General features: G+C 34.7%; 1 protein-coding gene and 1 long non-coding RNA gene across 5 annotated transcripts; both read left to right on the forward strand.

The window, feature by feature from the left end:
* The first annotated feature begins 2,623 nt into the window (after positions 1–2,623).
* LOC136825416 (uncharacterized) lies at positions 2,624–10,287 on the forward strand. Of its 2 annotated transcripts, none has more exons than XM_067081799.1 (3): positions 2,624–2,698; positions 4,553–4,627; positions 5,469–10,287. In XM_067081799.1, exons 2-3 carry the CDS (start codon positions 4,555–4,557, stop codon positions 6,092–6,094), a joined length of 699 nt encoding a protein of 232 aa, XP_066937900.1. In that variant the 5' UTR covers positions 2,624–2,698; positions 4,553–4,554; the 3' UTR covers positions 6,095–10,287. The 2 variants fall into 2 exon arrangements, with proteins under 2 accessions (XP_066937900.1, XP_066937901.1); XM_067081800.1 differs by having other exon boundaries at positions 2,647–2,929.
* A 238-nt stretch (positions 10,288–10,525) lies between these two features.
* LOC136825417 (uncharacterized) lies at positions 10,526–21,024 on the forward strand. Of its 3 annotated transcripts, XR_010849333.1 has the most exons (7): positions 10,526–10,655; positions 12,126–12,462; positions 14,725–15,093; positions 16,628–16,845; positions 17,983–18,173; positions 18,534–18,814; positions 19,500–21,024. It is a non-coding gene; the product is annotated as an uncharacterized lncRNA (long non-coding RNA). The 3 variants fall into 3 exon arrangements; XR_010849332.1 differs by lacking the exon at positions 10,526–10,655 and having other exon boundaries at positions 11,940–12,462; XR_010849331.1 differs by lacking the exon at positions 10,526–10,655 and having other exon boundaries at positions 11,940–12,462; positions 16,628–16,841.
* Positions 21,025–21,280: the final 256 nt, after the last annotated feature.

Consider the following 21,280-nt stretch of genomic DNA (forward strand, 5'->3'; position numbering starts at 1 on the left):
TATTTAGGTAAAAGGAATTCTCTCACTTATGCGATATCCTTCAATTCTAACATCGACTACAGGATTCCTAAGGATCGTAGCCTTGGAAGGGTGTAGCCTACCTTGGGTGAGAGATGGGTGAAGTCACCCCAATAATAATTATGTCATTGTCGACACACAGAACGGTGTTTGTGAACTCACCTAAGCGGGAAATGATAGGGTGAGATCCGCGTTAAAATCTAAATAATGTGACGTAAGGGTAGTCCGTTTTCTGTTTTTAAGTAAAGAAGAAAACGTTATTATTATTATTATTATTATTATTATTATTATTATTATTATTATTATTATTATTATTATTATTATAATTATTATTATTATTATTATTATTAACTTGGAATGCCCACATGTGTGAGAGAAGAGATAGAACTTTGAATTTAAGTGAAACAAAATCGAAATAAAAGATAGGATAAACAAATCAACGAAAAACTAAAAAGCGTGTACAAATAAAGAGCTTGCTAAAATCTGATTCTATCCTTGACCTAAAGAACGTTGATAGATATGGTTTGGAAGCATGGTTAGGTAATAATAGCATTATATATATATATATATATATATATATATATATATATATATATATATATATATATATATATATATATATATATATATATATATATATTTCCTTATTTATATATTCGTCACGTTCCATATTTTCGTGATTCAGATTCAGATATATATATATATATATATATATATATATATATATATATATATATATATATATATATATATATATATATATATATATATATATATATATATATATCAAGTATTTAGTATGAGAAGACTATGTCATAAGTTTGAAAGTCGATGGAAATATTGTGATAAAATCGATAAGCAGGCAATATGGAGGTTGTTAAAGATGTCTTGTAAAGAAAATGAGTTGTTAAGAGTGTATTAAGGTTTTTATGATGGAGGAGACGCATGTGTTTGAGTAAGAAGACAGCAGATTGACTGGTTAAGCATAAAAGTGTGTCTGAGACAAGGAAAGGTATGTTATGCCTCTGTGGTGGTTCAGTATATCTATGGAAATCGTGATGCAACAATTCAGACAAAAAGGACAGTAATTGTTGGTGCAAAATTGCTGAATAAGAAAATGCTTTACTAATGGAATGTGAAGTAGTGGATGTTTGCATGGGATACGCCACAGATTGGTGATTATGAAGAGAAAATGCAGAGACTAGTGGAAAAGTCTGAAAACATTTCCAAGGGAAGGAGATTTAGGATAAAAATGCACCCAGAAAGGTGGAGCGATTGATACTAATATGCATAGTAGAAGGATGATTCATTTATTGGTAGTATATAAAATTGTAGGATTAGAGGAGAGGTGAGTCACAGGATAAGTGGAGCAAAAAAGGTATCAGGGTGTGTGCTAAAGATTGGAAAGAGACATCAGGTGCTTTTAGAAGCCAAGATCAGAATGTCTTAAGGGTATGTTGGGCCATCCCTCCTTTAAGGAAGTGAGGTGTGGGTGTTAGAATCATATCAAAGAAAAAAGTTGAAGCTGCTCAGTAAATGTGGAATAAGATCAGATTTTGAAAGAGTAAGAAATGTGACACACAGATGTTGTAAAAAGATTTGCGTAAATGAAGTGGTGGATGATAGGCAGCATATAAAAAGTTAAGTATACCTAGTTTAACCAGACCACTAAGCTGATTAACAGCTCTCCTAGGGCTGGCCCGAAGGATTAGACTTATTTTACGTGGCTAAGAACCAATTGGTTACCTAGCAACAGGACCTACAGCTTATTGTGGAATCCGAACCAATTCTTCATTGGCCGGTCGGAGACTCGAACGCTGGGCCCACAGCATGCTTGATGAGCTGTTAATGGCCCTGCAGAAGTTTGTCCATAATTTGGTCGTTAAAGTATCAATGTATCTGTAACCATTGTTTTGACTTTCCTCTAGAGCAACACTAATAGAAGAAAGGAACCACACACACACACACACACACACACACACACAGTCGTTCTGTGCACTAATACAATTAATGAGAGTTATCTAACGGAGATTTATATGAAAAAAAGTTACAAGCTTTCCAGGACTATCTGTCCTCATCAGACTTGCACAATTGTTCTGTGCTGTAATACAATTAATAAGAGTTATCTAACGGAGATTTATAGAAAAAAAAAGTTACAAGCTTTTCAGGACTTTCGTCCTCATAGTTTATCCTGTTTATATATATATAGTATGTATATATATAATATATATATATGTATATATATGTACATTTACATATAAATATGCATAGAATATGAATAATGGTATGATATGTTGAATGTGGCGGTCATAATGTGGGCGCGCCCCCTCCCGTGGTGCAAGGGGCAGAAACACCAATGTTATGTTTACTTCGGGGGTACAAATGTACGATAACTACCTTACGCGTGCAATGTTATTTTGGCACTGAAAAATTTATTTGATGTTATATAAGAGTCTCTGATAATAAATTTTAAACTATTTAAATATATTTATAATTTTTTTAGTGTTTTTATTAATATATTGCTAGTTATAATATGAAGTGATATTCATGATTTCAACGGAAGAGATTTTTTACATTTTGTGTACGATAACTCAATTCGAGCCCTCTGGCAACTCCTTGTTTACTACAGCTGATGATGGAGTATACGGCCTTGAACCCTCGAATCTATTACTTGTAAAATGTAAGTATCGTATCGCTTCGTACATGGGACATACCGACGTGGATACACGAAAAGATAAATGATCCATAAATAATAAATCAAAGTTTGCGTATTTGAAGGAAGGGAAGTGTTTGAAAAAGCCGAAACAACTTAGAAATAACTTGAGTTTGGTCCCCATTTTGTGGTCTGCTGAGGAGCAAGTGTTGGTTTCAAGTGTCAAATTTGTGCCCGTCTCCGTTCTCACCCATGGATGTAAGATGTCTTCCTAAAATGAACATTTTGTTTGCATAAGACTAATGGATGTGTTTCTTATGAGCTTTCCAACATCCAGCCTAGGCGAGGCTACTTTAGGCTGGTCTAATTTCGAGAGTCGAACCAGTAAGCTTCGGTTATCCTGGACATTTTGGAACGGTCTGGCCCCGAGCTGACCTGCCTAGCTTGAACAGCATTAGGGAAACCGGTTTTTTCCATTAATTTAATAATAATTGTGCTTAGCTTAGCTTTGTGTAGGTTTAAGCCTTGGCATTAAATAAGGGGCTCTTGTAATATATTTGATTCAGCCAGACTAGCTAATTTTCTATATTTAATCTTAACCTATTCTAAATTTGTATAAGTTAGCCTTCCTTTATGTAAGTATACTTTATGTCAAGTGCATAGCCGAAGCTAGGCTATTATCCAGATTAGTCTATAGCCTGTTTAATAAAGCTACAGGCTTCCTTAGGCAAATATTGTGATTGCCTTAAGCTATGTTTAGTTAGCAAGCTTAGAAACTAGGTTAAGCTTAGGCTGGGATTCAGCTTGCTTGAAACTTAGGCTAGGTTATGCTGTGCTTGAGATTGTGTATTATTTAAAGAAATTTTGGCCTAGGTTACCTTGCATAAGAATGTTGGTATCTTGATCAAGAGAAGGACATAGCCTAACCCAGCTTGGGAATTATTTTTAAAAATAGAACATCATTAGGCCCATCTCTAATGACAAATATATATATTAATTAAAACATTTTTGACAAGGAACATGTATTTATCTAGCTGGATTTGGTTTGTGTATTTTTCACACTGTTGTTGACTCAGATTTAGCCCTACTGAATGCAAAATTAGTTAAAAATAACTTTTGATATTAAGATGACTTAAACTGTAATGTAGATGCTATTCCACCATAGCATTTGTCTTTCAAAGTCTGAGAAAGAAAGCCATTCAAGATTAACAACTGGCAATGTAATAATGAGTGGAAATTCCCCTGGAAAAGAAGAGGTAGCAAGTATCTCACTCGTTACAGTTTAGTTCTCTATCCCTACTTGTCTACCATTACTCCAGTTGAAGTTAGCAGTTATGTTTTAAGGTTATGCAGATGGAGGTGTTAAAAATATACAGTATTTCTATTAGTTCACCTCTTAACTAAAACTAACATGGAATAAAACTTTTCTAGCTCTTCATTCTCAATCATTGCAACATTTCTACCTTTTGCTTCTTTTTAATTTTCATTTAAGTGATATTGAGGCAAAAGACTGCAAATGTGTTTTCCCTAAGAGATTAAATCCACATTGTATGAAAACAGTGTTCACAATGTAAGTTTTATACAATGTGGTGCTTTCTGAATCTACTAAACTTTTCGTGGATGATTTTATTGGAATTGTGGATGAAATATGTCAAAGAACTGTAGGAAGGACTTTCGAATATTATAAGTCTTTCCTTTGTTGCAACCCTCATAATAATTTTGAAATTGTAGAAGACTGGATTGTTTTGGTGTTTGTATGTTGCACAATAAATTGTGTATTTGCAGTCTACAAAATTAGATAAATAAATAAAGCCCAAAAGTTGTAAGTATGATAGAATAAAGCAGATGAATTTTGATAAGTTTTGTTTCTTTTTATTTCAGGAATGACCATGAGTTCTAACAGTATAGGAGAACTATATGACATCATCGCCTTAAACAAGGCTCTTGACGAATTTGGTATGTTCTGTATATCCTGTGCATGTTGTTCATTTAAAATCCCTAATTACTTCTCATATATTTTCTGTCTTAATTTCTCTGTATTTTCCAGAGCTTTTGCTCATTTTAGAAACATTTTTTTCATTTTGCCAAAGTATGTTGTATTATGTAATAAGAACTACTAAAACATGCAACAGACCTTAGTAGTTTAGTACATGTGGCAATAAGTCATAATGAACTCAGAAACCAAATGAGTAAGTGCCATTTCATGTACAAACCAGTATTGTACAGTTTGCTTTTAGCCACCTTCCTTGAAAGTTTCCTGCAGATTTGTGTAACCATTTACATTTTTATGCCATTCAGTAAGAATTTACCAGTTCTTTAGCATCTTCGTAACTGTTACTGGGTTGTAATTTGTAGGACTTATTAAATTACAGATAACTAACAATGTTGGAAGATTCCAATATAGTGTTGTTTTAGGTGTACACTGTGTTATATTTCTTTACCTTACAAGACCCCTTGCTTCTTGTCACAGATTGGTTTGCTATGCATTCCATATTTTTGTCTATCTAATTATATCCTTTTTGATGTATGCATGCAAATAAAGTTTAGTGAAAGGTAACTGTAATATATGATTATTGGATGTCACATCAATTTCAAGCTAGTAATGTTATAGTAATTTATATATTTTAGGTACAGTACTTGTGTTAATAGTAATCCTTAGAGTGAAATTAAGGCTTAAATGTCGTGGATGAAATACATGTTACAGAAAAGGTTGGTACCTTTGAATACTCATTTAATGATTTTAGTTTCTTTAAAAGCTCTACAAAGTTTTGAGTTAGGCTGCCTAATTCCTTTTCAGGTATGCTAAGTGCCATTACAGAAAGTCGCAAAGAGTACCTACAAGAGTGTCTCAAAAACGGGATGGAAAAGCTAAACATAGACCAGCCAGGACCATCTTGTGTTTGCTGGGATTCCCAAAAGAGTCCCAAGAGCCCTGGCTCATCACATACCACGACTGAGAAAGAAAACACCAACCTCGGAGGTTTTCAAGTGTTGAAAATGAACTCCACCTTCATAACAAGCTTTAAGGCTGGTTATGAACTTCCTTGTCATGGAATTAAAGAACCTTCTTCCAAAAGAGTGATAAAGTGTTTTTCCCGGAGAAGAAGAGTGCGGACTCACCCTTACGAAAATAATACCTCGGTTCCTAGTACCAGTGATATGCCCTCTTCTTATAGTAATGGGTCCTATAGACTCAGAACGACCAGCCTCAGCAGTGGTACGAGTAAAAGGGGATTTGGTCTCAACAGAGGTGGAGCTAATACAAATGGGAATGCCAGTTCCGGAAATACTTTAGTTCGTTCTCGTAGTATGGAAAATCTAACAGCTTCAATGGATGAAGGGTTAATCTTGTCATCCAAACCTCGTGAGTTAGAAACGGTTTCAAAAGGCATCCAGCAGCTGAGAATGGATGATTGTACCTGAATTGCTCCTACCAATATGTACCTGTATGTTTTATTGGTAAGCCCTAATGTTATATTACTACTATATACTGAATAGCTTTTAGCTAGCTATCTGTTGTGTTTATATAGTAAGTTTTAATAAATTGCATTTGATAACAATTAACAAGAGTTGTAAAATGTACATTTAAAGGAAGCATTGTATTGCTGAAAACATTGATGTGAGTTATCTTGTTCAGATAACCGTTTTTATAAATGCATTATAAGGCAGTGATTTTTGTTGTTAGAAGGTGTATGGTTTTCTCCGTTTCTGAAATACGATGACATTCAACGACACGAAATTGAACTTCAGATCAGAAACCAAATTGAGAGTTTTCTCATGACTGAATTATATCAAAATTAAGTATGAACATGATTGTTATTATCTTTTCAGGTCATAGCAGTTGTAGTGTTTTGTCATAGATTTTATCAAGTTGAATTTTTCATTTAAGATGATTTCATATATAAGTCATTGTGTTGCAGAAGGGTGTTGCAAATTCTGACAGCACTGTCCACAGGCGCCTTTGATGAAGCATGCATAGCATAAAAAGCTTTACAGAATGTTTGAATTGATATTTAAAGTTTTAAAAAGAGTACAGTATTTATAGTATTTCGTATTGGAAATTAAGATATAGAAGGATATTATAGCTTTTTTTTTTTTTCTTCCCCCCAGAAGAGAAATTTTTCAAAAGTTAACATTGCACAGTTTGCTGTGTACCCAACCAGATTTTTGAATGACCAGCATGTTTGTCGTGTGGGTGTGCACATTGATGGCTGTGCCTTTCAGAATATAGATGCTGTGTGCCAGCAAACTACTCATCGCCAAATTCTATTGTGATGTTCTCAGGCAGATAGTTGATGTTAGTGAGCTAATCTGGGTGTCTTCTCAAATCTCTATTATAAACCCATGGTTTAGCATAAAAGAAAATCCAAGGAATATTTTTCATTTACAGCAGCTGATAATTGTGAAAGATGAATGGTAAATTTTGGATGTAACTCAGTTCGTATTTTTTGTGATAAAGTATGATGTAAAATGAAGAGAAAACTAGGGCAAGATTATTACAATGTGAAGAGCAAAAGCCACGTCAAGAGCTCTTGAACATTAACTGAATCTTACCCTAAAGCTTACAGATTCATCAAGCTGAAGAGGCAGGTATGACAGAGCTGCGTTAGATCCAAAATTCACTAAGATCAACATTTATTCTCACTTGTTCTCAGTATGTATTGTTTTTCATTTTTCTAAGATTGTTATGAAAGTTGCACAGTAACAGATGTGTTTTTATAAGAATGACCTGGAGTTGCACAAGGTTTTTATCCTTAGGAGAGGAGTTATTGTTATATAAAGACTATGGGGACACCTGTCAAATGGAAGGACTATGTAAATCTTAAGCCTAAGAACTCTGCTCCAGAATGTCTTCTAATCATAAACCTATAGTCCTTATTTTGTAAATAATAAGATCCTCGTGAAAAGAACTGGTACATTCCTACAGACGACAACCTGCTATTATGGTTAGATGCCTGTATTGGATCACATAAATGTAAAGAAGTGTTGGATTACATACATGTTCACTGCAGTCTACACTTGGTTAGTGATGTGATGTGATAAACAGTTGAGTGAAGTAATGTAGAAAGCAGGTGAGAGTCACAAAATTATAAGAGTACTAAATATTTAAGAATTGTATTGAAATACTGTGACAATACTAATCTCAACTCTACAACTATTTACTTAGGTATTCTTACCTAGTTCAGGGCAGATAATTGTTGGTGTTTAATGAGAACTACTAGACACCAGTGGGAAAAGCCTTGAAGTCACCTGTCCCACCTGTCAAATGCTCTCATTCTGGGACTGTTTCCTTCTTCCCTTGGTAAAAAACTGCCTACCTCAGCATTCGGCTACTGAGAACTGTTTTGATAATTCTTACCCTTTTAGTTTCTTGCATTTAATGTGAAGTCTCTTCTTATATACTTGGCATTATGTGAGAACTTGGTACCACTCAGAATGTCCATGGTTAAGGTTACTCCAGCATCCCCTTAAGGAGTTTGTCATCAGTGCAGTGACAAGCAGCTTCTACCCAGAGTACTTTTCTGCATACCTCACCACATGTGGCTTGGCAGCTGATATGAGATCTCTAATAAATGATTACTGCAGCAAGTTACCACCTTCACCACTTCTTTTTGTCTCAACTTTATCACTGCAATACTAGTGCATAAGTCTACGTCCCAACAGCATGACACAAGCACTGTAGATCAAGAACAGCTACTCAATTCACACGTCTTGACTGATTTTGTAAGAAAAAACCAAGTAGAGATATAGATTTAGATGGAATACTGAATGCTTATGAGTATCTCGATGATGACCAATCAGTTGAAATTAAGGAGACACGGATTCAAATCTTTTACTTTTTATATATACAAGCTGCTTTGTGTTGACAAAGAGTGTTCTCATCCTAAGCCCTCTAACTGAGACGTATCTGTGGTCCTCAGACAGGCCCCAGAGTTGAGAGTATTTGACAGAGAAGACTAAGATTTTCCTAGATAAGGCTAGATTTCACCTTAAAATGTGCCTCACCTGGCCTGCTGTAGGTGGTATGTTACTAAAGGTCTTGTGCAGTGTTCCTTTAGTCCCAGCTGCATTCACTTCTGCCTTGTTCATAAGATTGATTTATGATAACCTTCTCCCTTGTATCTGGTCTGACTAAATTCCCATCAGGTCCAAGTTTTCATCTATGCCAGTTTCCACTGCCTTTCGTCTTTCTGTGCTCTAGTTTTCATGTCATCAAATGCCCAGCCGTTTCAGTCTTTGAGATTTCAGCATATATTCCAGTCTCATAATGTCACATCTCGGCAACTCCCTCATTTGTAGTACAACTTTCTTAATGCACTCCAGCCGTGAATGTCAGCAATTCTTCGTCACACCTGTTCAAAATTTCCTGCATTGTTGTTAACTGTATCTCAGGTATTGTCACTTGACCTTTGTCGTTGAAAAGGACAAGAACAAGGCCGTGAAAATTAGATCATCTAATTTAAATTAACCTTTTATAAAGTCAGATCATCAGGTTTTTCTGCAGGCATTTACAGGAAGGATATTGATACTTGTCATAGTCACGTTTCACAAAGTGTTTGTGAAACTATATTTAAAAGTCAATCATTTGTTGAATGAGCAGAGTACTGTGTACTTGGTTTTTATAAAGGTTTTGGGCTGCTATTTGTTTTTGTCATGAATCTCCAATCACTTAGGTTTTTCTAATATAGTTGCATGATTTCATTAATTAAACATCAAATATTGATAATAAATGGTCAGGAAGATAAAAGAGTATATCAATATTTGGCTACAGAATAGTAGTGTGGCCACTTGTACGTGACTGGTAGCATTTTATAGATGGTAAAATTTTATTCCAACTCAAAAGTGTGTTCCTCCCATGCTGTACCAGTGTGGTATGTGTGTATGCCACATACCTGATGACTACGTTCTGTTATTAAAAATTTTTTGATAGAAGCCTAATAGTTTAGGTTGAAAACTGTAAATCAGTCCCTAGAATATAGTCATTTCATTCATATGAAGATTTCAAGCTTCTGTAGTAAGTTTTGTTGGAATTCATCTGTGCAACTTATGTGATAGGGTCTCGAAGAAACACATACTTGAGGGTAGCCACAGAGAATTCTCGTTTGCCTGGCATATCGAGTAGATATTTTGGTGTAAAGCAGATCTGGTAAAGTGTTTCTTACACAAGTCCTGTTATGTTATTTGTCATAAGTTTTTTGTCACGTTCATAATGTACATTTCAGCTCAGTAACGAGTATTTGTAAAAAAAAACTGTGAGCGGATTGATTTTCATCTTGTAGGATGTACATCTTTATGTATCTTCACAGTTAAATTAGTTTCTTTTCTTGTGTAATAAATTGGGACTGAAAAACAAAAAGTAGTAGTTTGCTGTACCATAGGGTTGCAGCGTATGCAGTGGTTTAGTGCTGAGGATTCTTGCAACATACTCAAAACAGTTTGTTGTCAAGACCGGCATGGTGACCACCCTAATGTATGACCAAAAGAAAGTTATATATATTATATGAAAGATAGTGTTAGATAAGTCTTGGACACATATTTTATAATTAGTAATATTTTCTAGATTTGAAAAGGTTAAATAACTTATAATGTTGAAGAAATAAAGGATTTAGAAACCACCTGGATTTTTCAATATACACCAAGATGTTTGATTGCCTCAATTTGATATGAACCCAGAAATTAAAACTACTGTACTGTAATTTTGTTTTATGAGTTTCCAACTAGTGTACTGTAGTTGATTTTCTAATTAACTTTGTTAAAGTAAAGTTTCTTAAAGTTAGTAATCATTAGTTGTTTTTATTAATGGTAAAATCTTTAGTAAAAGTTGATCTTTCATACTGCATGTACTATCCAGGAAAAAACTTTGATAACCTATTTTTCAGAATCTTCCAGAAAAGAACTTGATATGCTGTAAATGTAGCACTAACTGGCAGTTCATTTGCTTGAGATTAAGCTGGCATTATGCCAGCACAGGCTCTTGTCCAAGGTAAGTGCTAATCACTGGAGTTCAGGCAGTAACCAGATTCATGTTCCATATTTCAGTATTACAAGGTACGGAATATGCTTCCAGATATAAATAACAAATTTTATTAAATTACAGGAATAGAAAATCCTATGATGAGAACTTGCTGTTCTCTGAAAACATATTTGACATTTATTGGGTGTCATTGGTATTCACAAATAAAAGGCAAGTCTCTTATATTACTGAAGAATAGAAGAGACTTACTTATGAAAGATATTTGGTTTTTGCAAATCAGTTGTGTTGCTTCAGTATCAACAGTTAAATAACAGATATTGGAATTAATGATAAGTATATTTAAAGGGGCAAGATTTTTATCTACAAATGCACCCCTCTCTCTCTCTCTCTCTCTCTCTCTCTCTCTCTCTCTCTCTCTCTCTCTCTCTCTCTCTCTCTCTCTCTCTCTCTCTGTCAGTTACTGTACACAATTTTGTCATAGAACTTGCTAGATTTTTGCACATATTAAGCTCATGGCATTTTGGTCTAAGTGATCCCCATGTACAATTTGCATTTAATTTTATTGGTTTTTTTTTTATATTTTGCTTCATTTTTAAAACATCTTATATGCACGTGCAATATTCGTGTTTGAGCACACTGTACAGTATAGACATAACCACTGTGATTACCATATATGAACCTACAAATAATCATGTAAACGTTAGCCACGATTTTCAGTTAAGTGTTCATTTTTATAATATTCATTAAAAGCAAAAGATAAAACAGTTTTAACCAAAAGAATGCATAATTAGTCTTGAGCTTTAATGTCAGAAACTGGAAAATTATTTGTGCCTGCCACATGCATTTCTTGTTGGTACAGTATAAGATATGAATTTTAAATGAAATGCAACATATATACGATTTATGTTTAGTTTCTCTGCAAAGTGACACTTGGTGGGATGATATACATGCAAGAATGCACTCAGAAATGTTAGTCACAATCACATTTTTATTTTACACGGAAAAATTCCAAAAAGTAGTTTAGGTTCTAGATAAGGAGCACCTTCCATAATTTTATTGTATCTATTTCAATTAGCGTGCCATGCAATATATGATCTCAATGAAGCCAGAGTATGGTCAGTCTATATTAAGCAGATAGTGTAAAAAAATTATTTAAAATCAATATTTTTGTCGAATATCAAGTAGTCCTATATATTGCAAACAAAGAATATAAGAATGAAGGTTACTGCTTATAATTTACGAAATTAATCACAACCATAATAATAGAGTATAAGTTACAGTAAACTCTTGCAGAAACATTCAGCTAGTTAGTTAGGACCACTGTGGAAAATACCGAAAACTAGCCAGTTTGAATGATCCGCCAGAGCAGCTGACCAATAGAACACCAGTGACGTCATCGGTTCAGCTCTGTATGTAAACAACACTGATCTGTCAAACTCCTGTTGATGGCAATGACGATTACAGTTTCAATTTTTTCAGTGGAGAAGCTTTGCCTAATTATTGCAAGATAGAAGGATGCAAGAGCACTTTTGATAACGAAACCAGAATCACTTGGCATCGTTTTCCCCGTGTAAAATAGGAGTCAGTGGGTTGACAGATTAAAGCACGAAGGTTTCTCCGGTGAAAGGGATTGTGCCTTCAAGCCACACCAAGTCTGGTCTTTATTCTCCTGATGGTGACTTCGGCATATCACTGAGATTGGCGAAGTCGTTACAGTTTGGATATTTCGGCTGAAGAATGGACCATTCCATTACTCGGACTGGGAATGCCAGACGACCAAATTCATCTTTCTTCTGCCAAGTCTCAAAACTTTGAGGTACGAATCGAATATACCTTTGTAATATTATTGTAATTTCATAATTTCTTGCTCAGCAAACTAGGTATTATTTCAATTTAAAACACCAACTTGATATTGGGTTTTTATGCTGTGATCTCAAGTCTCCTTAGCTTAATATGCTAGCCTATAGCCTACTTAGCTTTATAGGCTACGAAAATCATATTAATTCGATCACAAATTTACTGTCAACGAGAAGTTCGCTAACTTTAGTATATGTTTTAAAATTTATTCCCATGTGACTGGTACCAAATACGGCGCATGTGAGAATGGTTGTGATGTTAAAGTAAAAATTTACCTTAAGCCATATGATTCTTGTAGCCTAGCCTAGTATTACTTATGATTATCCTTTGTTTTATGTATTTCTGACCATTATTGTTGTTGTAAACTACTCGTTATTGTTTATCCTGAGCCCCATACGTATAACATTTACGGGCATACTTTGGTGGGAAACTGGGGTTTTTAATGTCTGGGAAACCTAAAACAAGAAAAGGGCACTAATTAGGATGGAATGGTCTCAGTGCATACATAAAGCATAGATAAGCAGCATGAAAAATATAAAATTTGAGTCAGTAATCTAGCAGTCACAAAACATCATGAAGAACCAAGATATCACAAGGTCAAGTACAGGGATGCAACCCAACCTAACAGAGGGTGCAAGGACATGACCTCCACTTATAACCTAACCTTGAGTGCAATAAGTTGTAAAGTAGAAGACAGGGATGTATCTCATTCGTACTTTATCTAAACTATGAGGGCCAGGTCTTCACCCCATCCTAATCTGACTTAGAATGCTGTAACTAACAAATGTAATTTCCAGAAATTCATCCTGACTTAACATTGCATACCTGGTTCTAACTCTCAGTGTGGGCCCATTGTCTCCCATTTAGCATTATATGCACAATATTCCTTACTTTAGTTTTGGGAGATACTGAGTACAGTTAGAAGAAATTGTTTCCGTTGTCCTAATTTGAGACAGTTAACCAAAGTGATTTGATCCAATGATAATACAGACAAGAGCCTCTGATTTAGGAGAATTCCTTGTGCAAGCTGCAAGCAATCATTGAAGCTTGGTGGAATGTAGGTGATTGGCAAGATATTCTTCTTGTATTCATCAGTAACCAAGTAACCCAGCATTTTCTCTTCAGCTGCTACCCCGTGTAGAGGTCTTTACAACTCTACATCAGACTGTGATTGACTTTTTTTATTAGAAAATTATTCTTTTGTAGATTGTTTGGCTTGACTCAGCGTGGAAGTTGTTTCAAGCAACGAAGCTGTGATTAAGCAACAAAGATGTGTAGGAGATGAATAAGTGTGTGGTTGCTTTATGTTCTTCTGCACTGGGTATCCTCACCATTTTTGCTCTCCTTTAACACCACTTTATGCTTCGAAGGTGTTGCAGTATTATCAACTGGACCCATTATTTTATGATTTGCCTCCATAGGAATAATGGAGTTACCCACCAACCTGTACTTCATAAACCCTGTAAAAAAAACAGGATCTTCCTGAATTTTCCTAGGTGAAGTTTTCAGACAAAGATCTCAGTGGCTCAGGGCCACATCAACCTCTGCATCCTTATACCAGGTTCTGTAGGAGGTTACAGGAGTAATTTATCCCCTACTCATTTTTCATGACCTGTTTTGAGATACAGTCCTCTCAACTTCAAAGTAAATCTATATAAAAGGCAATGGTTTGTATTCATGTAGGAACAAATATCAGGTATTTAAGATTATTTGTAATTTCTTTGGATGTACAAGCTAGAGCCTTTTAGCATAATTCTACCTGTGTAATCCCTGATGGTGAAGCAAAGGGACAGGTTACTGACATGGTCGGCACCCTGCCACTCTACCACTTATCATCATCTAACCACCTGTTTTCTCTGGTCCCACTTATATAAAAGGTGGTGATTGTCTATCTTGGATAAATTCAAATTACTTTATTAAAAAAATTTGACTTTTTCTGTTTTAATATGTTATTACCATAGATATCTAGAAAGAATTAAAGGATTTTGTAAGTTTTCAAGAACTTGTGGCAAGTTAAACAGTCACATAATTTTTCACTTGTCAAAGAGTACTGATAGAAAGTGTTGAAGTTTATGGGAATGGTGTTCATATTTAAAGAATTATTTTTGCTGTTTAATAGTTACTGTATATTAATTTTTATTTACTGTTTTTGCATAAGAATGCCTCTATCATGCAAACTATGTTTTTTGTAATAGATAATACAGTACCACCTTTCTTGCAGATACCTTGGTCATGCTGTGTACCTAGCTGCGACTCCAACTCCACAGGAAATGGAATATCCATGTTTCTATTTCCCAAAGACCTAAACCTCTGTGACAAGTGGATGAAGGCTATCGATATGAAAGATTATGTTCCCTCTAATGGTGATGCCATAGGCGAGGAGCATTTCACCCTCGAATATATTATAAAGAAAGGTAGCATGGTGTGTCCTGATGGAGGAGGGATGGCTAAGCTATCAATGGATGCTATCCCTTCAATCTTCCCAAGCTTTCTCAAACAGCTTGCTCAGCAATCAACACCAAAACAAAAGTCTTACAGGGAGAGAGAGAGAAACAACTGGAAGGGCCATCAGACCAGACAAATGAAATAGGTTGGTCCTTTTCCACTTTATTTTGTAGATCTTGGCTGTGTTACATTTTAAATCTGAAGAGTATGTCACTTTCTTGTCATTGTGTTAATTTATCGGTAGTATATGGTGTACATCAGTCTTCACTTACAAGATCATTTCATTCTGTAAAAGACCACCAGTTAAGGTTATAAATTGTTTCTTCCTTGGATGGACTAGAAAGCTATAGAGGCACATGTATCCACATAAATCCAAGTAACCTAATTGGTGATAGTAGCCTTATTTTTCTGCTACAAACTCATTATTCTCATACAGCCCACTTTAGTGGTTTTTGGATGTCCTGACTACTGCAGACTTTTGTCTAACACACAGGAGTATTGCGGCAGTAGTACTGCACATGTTCTACCTGGATTCACAGGTTCATAACAGATAACTGCCTCCCAATTCATTTCTCTCCACACCTGTTTACAGCCCAGAAGTTCCCAGAATTGGTTTTTCATGCAGGATTACCTAGAACCATTACTAATATTTACTCTTTTGAGTTATCCTTTTTCATTCAAGTCATACTTTTGTCTTGCTTAGTTAATTTGCTGTGTGAGATGGATAAATTACTTACTGTATCAGGCACTCACACTGAATATTGGGGGGGAAAAATGAGAACTAATGAATTTGTAACCCCTGACATAAATTGCCACTGATAATGACAAAGGCAAGAACTTACTGTTGAACACATTCTAAGAAATGAATATTAAATGAAAACACCTACTTTGGTGATGGAAATAAAAAGGTAGGGCAGACAGCAAAGAATACAGAATAATTTTACTTCACCTTTATTTATTTGAGAATGTGTGGTAAGGGTAGTCAGGGTGTTAGTACATCAGGCAAACCTTTATAGTTACTAGTGCTCTTGTTGTCTCAAAGGGAAGGGGAAAGGTTAATAACTGAAATCTTGAATCCTCTCTAGGGTAAAGTAGAGGTGATGCTAAGTTGTAATAACAGATCCCGAATGTTATGTTCTCTGTGTAGTGTTTTGTTGTATATTTTCATCAGCAGACAGATTGCAGTGTGTCTTACAAAATGGTCAAGGATCCATTCTTTTTATGTGTGAAATGTTTACCATGTTTGAGGATTGACACTGAATTGAGTTTTAGATTTGCCTGGAATATGCTATAGCATAAGAATTTATTTGCATTAAATTGTACCATTAGATTAACAGTGTAGAGTTAAAGTTACGTAGGCATTCAGAAGTCTGCAAGACACTTAAAACATGTAGCAAATGTAATGTAAATACAGGTTTTCTGTGGAATGTTTTGGAGGCAAAAAATCTCACTGCCATTGGAGTGTATAATGTAGCACTCACAGGTGCTCTTAAGCCTTGGAGTTCACTTTGCCTGAGCTGAATGATATTTGAAAAACGTCTGTAGCAAAATCATTCCCAAGTACAATGTCCCTTATGTGGCTCTGCTTAAATAAAGGAAGAAGATACATGTCATTTGTTATGTTGTTTGTATAAGTTCTATCTAAAGTTGTACATACATGATTTGTCATATCTCAACAGATTATGAGCAAGAATTGGAGAATGGATTTGATCAAAATGTGAAACAGGATGTAGTTGACAAGGAAGAGTAACTGAACCTTTTCTTTGAAGAAGAGAAGCAACAAGATATTTTGAGGTCCTATTGTTCAGATCAGATGTCTTGCAGTCAGAAGTTGGATTGAAAATCATGGATGAACAAGATTCTGATGCATCAGAGGAATTTTGTTGTACTGTAGTAAGTTTTCTCATTGTTATATGTTTATAGGCTACTTAATGCATAAATATGAGACAGAGATTCTAATAGTTTTACACTTCTTTAGGTACAGTGTGTGTTTGTGTGTATGAACTTACATCTGAATGTGTGTTCTTTGCAGCCAGATTCAGGTTGATAACAGGTCATTAAGAGAAAGATGGCAATCACAGTACATAACGCTGACAGAAAAATTAATATGAATGTAACAGTGTTTACGTGCATTGTAAGATAGTAAAACCTATGGATTGCTTGTGGGCATTTGTATGCATGTTGTTTATAAATACAGTCTTATTTTAGGGAATGCAAACATTTTTCCTTACTTTGTATACCTTTTCTCTTAAACAAGACATTTCTGAGCATACAGCATTAATGGGTAACAAATTACTTAAAAATGAGGTCAAATTGCACTTTCTGTTATAAAAAATAACTTCACAATACTGTACAATGTTTTCATATGAAATGATTGCTAAGCAGATCTAAGTACTTATTGCTCATTAGTACTAAATTTTACGTGATTTTGTCTTTCTTTTACTGCTTAATAAATGTACTTAAAATGCAGGATAGAATCATATGTTGGTGAAAAGGGAGTGTATTCAGTTTTTTGATAACTGCTTTTATGTATTAACATTTAGCATATTGGCTAATTTAAACTCATTCTTTTAAGCTTTTTTTATTTGTCCAACGTTTGCAAACATACAGTTCTCAGGTGCAATATTTTGGTTTAGAAATGCAACAAACCCAAATTTCCGTCATAATAACTAATTTGAGTAGTTATAATGATGACTCAAAGTGAAAAGTGGCTGACATGATTAAGGTAGGGCTATGCTACATCCTCTATTTCCTTTACAGGAAGGATGTCTCTCACATTGAAATATGATTGGACAGGTAAAGGGTAAGACTCTGTGATATGTCTGTCAAATTCAGTACACTCATTTCCATAAGCGGGTTATCGCTGGTAATTAAATTGATTGTGATTTGTCTTTGGTATGACTTGTCATATATCCATAAACATTACACTGCACTGGTTTCTTCCCCTATATAGTAAGTTGGTTGTTTCATCTTCATCAGATATCTTGATGATAAAAAGGGCTATTATTATTATTATTATTATTATTATTGGCAGGTGCAAAGTTACTATGATTGTCATTATAAGAAAACTAAATCTGCAGACCATGGAGGCCGACAAGAACTTACTCACCTGTGCTTTGTTACTGAAAGGGAGTCACAACCACTCAACTGATTTAGCTGACACCTTGAATCAGCTAAAATTATTTACTAACACCCAGCAGATATGAGAGGGCTACTTTGACCTAGGTATGTCTCAATGGTTTAATTTTTCAAACTGAACAAAATCCTAGGAAAGGGATTAATTATTGTTTTTTCCTTTAGAGTGCAATGCCCTTCTGTTGAAATATTAGCCTTCATATCACCATGGACACTATATTTCTGAAGTAAATGTGAATCTTTATCCCCCATCACATTTATTGTGGAATAGGTGAAAATATGATGCTGATTGCACCCACTAAATTTATAAAAATTTCTGACTTTATCTTGTGTTTATGTGTATTTAACCATTAATGTTGGTGTCAATAGAGATTGCTGTTTGACATTGTAATTCTGTAATGATAGTTGGTTATGCTAATATGTACTGTACTTTCTTTTAAATGTCCATAGGCATGTCTACACCATAAGCTGCAAGGAATTACATGTTTAAGGTTGCTCCCCAGGACTTCAGTGCTTGAGCAAACAGCTGCAACAGTTCTTCAGTGAGGGAAATTAGTTACTTACAAGAAAAATACATGGAATCAAAACACATTGGGCCAAATGACTGGTCTGTGATTGGCATTTTGCACAGCCAGAGAAAATCCAGAAATTTTTGTCACTAGCGCCACCTGGTTGAGAATCTGCTGAGCAGGCAGCATTTCCGTAGAGGATCCCTGCTTGTTTTCTTCATAGTAAGTGTAAGAAGTGGAAGAAAGTGTCAGATTATAAATTCTTTACATCATACCATGTTTTTCAATTTGCTGGTGCAAGTAATGAATCACTTCCCTTATTTTTCATTATATCTTGCTCTGAAGTCGTAGTGTGGTGAATGTTCATGGGGATTTATACTTCATAGTTCTGATTACAGTATTTTGTATATTTTTATTTTTTACCCTTAACTACTTATCAACCATTTTAGTATTGAATGAGCCAATGGAGGATTTCCTTTCTTGTTAACCCCTCCTGGTGCTTTCTTTGTTATGTTTATGTGTTCTCTTGTGTATCTGTTCTGTTGGTTCACTGTCTATAGGTCTGTCTATAAATGCTACCATTTTTTTTTGCTCTTTGCTTATCTAGTGTTCACGGACACCAGTGAAAATCTGCTGCACGTTTTTCCTGAGTTTTGTTCACTTGTATTATCACACAGTCATTTTAATTTACTGATTATGCCCTTCTCCCAACTCCACCAGTTAGATCAGTTTATAGCCTCTGCTTGCTAAGCTTAGACATGATGTAGTGAGTAGCTCCTACATTGGTGGAATACAGTATATACTTGGGAGAATGACATTAAACTCTTTCGTCCAGAATAACTAAATCTGACAGCTAACCAGTCATATATAAAGCAGTATGATTTAAAATTTTATTTTCTTTCTGCAGGAGTTTGTGGAGCAGGAAACCAATAGAGATGTTCCTGACAAGGCCTCTGCTCTCACAGTCCACCCTTTAGTCAGTTTCACAAAAGAAAAGGGTCATAAGAGGAAAATAAGCAACAGAATGTTAAGCCGAAAGTGGAAGCTATTATAATTTTGACTGAATGTATTCTGTTTGCACCAGATTTACCTCAGTTTGGCATATGGTAGGCTTGAATTACCAATGATTTCCCTTGTAGTGAGGAATTCCTAGAGATATATTAGTTTTGTATTTTTTTTTTTTATTCATTAACGTTCTTTGTGCACAAGGAAAGTATTAAGCTCCAGATGAACTCTTTTGCTGCAGAATTAGTCACCGAATTAAAAAAAGTAATGCTAATGGTACACATGGAAAAGTTTGCTACCACAGACTACTGAACCACCCATGTGTTGTATAGTGATGGGGTTTGAAGAAATACAGTTGCAGCATTTTTTCCTGTTTATTAGATCAGGACTTGTAGTCATGTCAAAGATTACAGTTCCTCTCTGTCTCTCACTCACATTCTCTCATGCTTCTCATTCGTGCCTTCACGTTCATACTAGGAGTTGCTGGTTACTCTGTTTTTACTAAATTTATAAAAGATTGTTAACCGCTTAATGTTCAAATAAGTAAAATACATACATCTTGACATTACTGTAACAAAACTACAGGGCTTATCTCTTAATGACTTTATAACTTGAAAACAGCAAGTTGTTAATATCAGAAGTACATTGATATTTATGTGACACATGGAATGAAGGCCGTGAGAAACTTAGATTCTGCTGTATCAAGCTTTATGCTTTCTTGGTGTGTTAGCAAACTGCTTTGTAAACACTGGCACCTACTACTTATTTTTGTAAATCTATCATTCATGTGAACATTCATATCGTTACAGCTTAACAGACTTAGATTTTTCACTGTGTTCACATTAATTAATATGACATTCCTGTTCAGAAAATCTCATATTTTGCTTGCTTCTCAATTGTGACAGTACCTATCCTTGCACAAGAACTTGAACAGATGTATGAATCTTGAGAGGATTTTGCATATCTTAACATTTTGACATTTTGTTGATGGCACTAATCCACCAGGAAATGCCAGGGAAGTTTGTGGAAAGCTTTGCAAATGCATAACAAGCTGAAGAAAAGAATTTTTAAATTTATCAACCCATATCAGAATATTTTATTTGATCAATCACACTTGTCTTCAGCGTATATGTCCTGTAAAGGGCCCAAGAAGGAAATTAAATTTTTTCTTATATTTTACACACTGTACCATCATGTATGATTTTTTTAGAATCTAAGTGAGCAAGTGACCTGAATTTTTTTTGTAAACAAGGAACCTTGCAGTTTTTATATCTAGACATCATCTTGAGTAACAAGTGTATACTGTAGATATTTTTTTTTATATTTTCCCTTACTGGCTTACATGCTATAACAATACTGTACTTTTAGTATAACACTGTAATTGATTTTTATATATTGTAGTAGTGTAAATAAATTTACTGACCTCACTTATTTATCTTCTTGAAAATACAGTTGTCCCTTTTTCCCCCACAGATTTTTTTTTGTCGGTGAATCCAATTGGTTTACAAGTTTGTGGTAACAAATAAAAACAAGATAAGAATTACTATACTAAAATTCTTCAACTATGTCTGTGGAAGCCTTGTAAGTTATTGTGTTTTAAGAAAATTGTATTAGTAATTCTGTAGTTTTGCACTGACAATAAGTAGCACATACAATATTGACTAATAAATATTAACACAAAAA

Source organism: Macrobrachium rosenbergii, chromosome 37 (assembly GCF_040412425.1).
Source record: "Macrobrachium rosenbergii isolate ZJJX-2024 chromosome 37, ASM4041242v1, whole genome shotgun sequence".
In the NCBI taxonomy this organism is placed as follows: Eukaryota; Metazoa; Arthropoda; class Malacostraca; order Decapoda; family Palaemonidae; genus Macrobrachium; species Macrobrachium rosenbergii.

Bases quoted from the DNA above. Each gene is read 5' to 3' on its own strand.
- LOC136825416 (XM_067081799.1), top strand. From the start codon at position 4,555: ATGACCATGAGTTCTAACAGTATAGGAGAACTATATGACATCATCGCC. The intron at 4,628-5,468 runs GTATGTTCTGTA...ATTCCTTTTCAG, and splicing joins CAAGGCTCTTGACGAATTTG to GTATGCTAAGTGCCATTACA.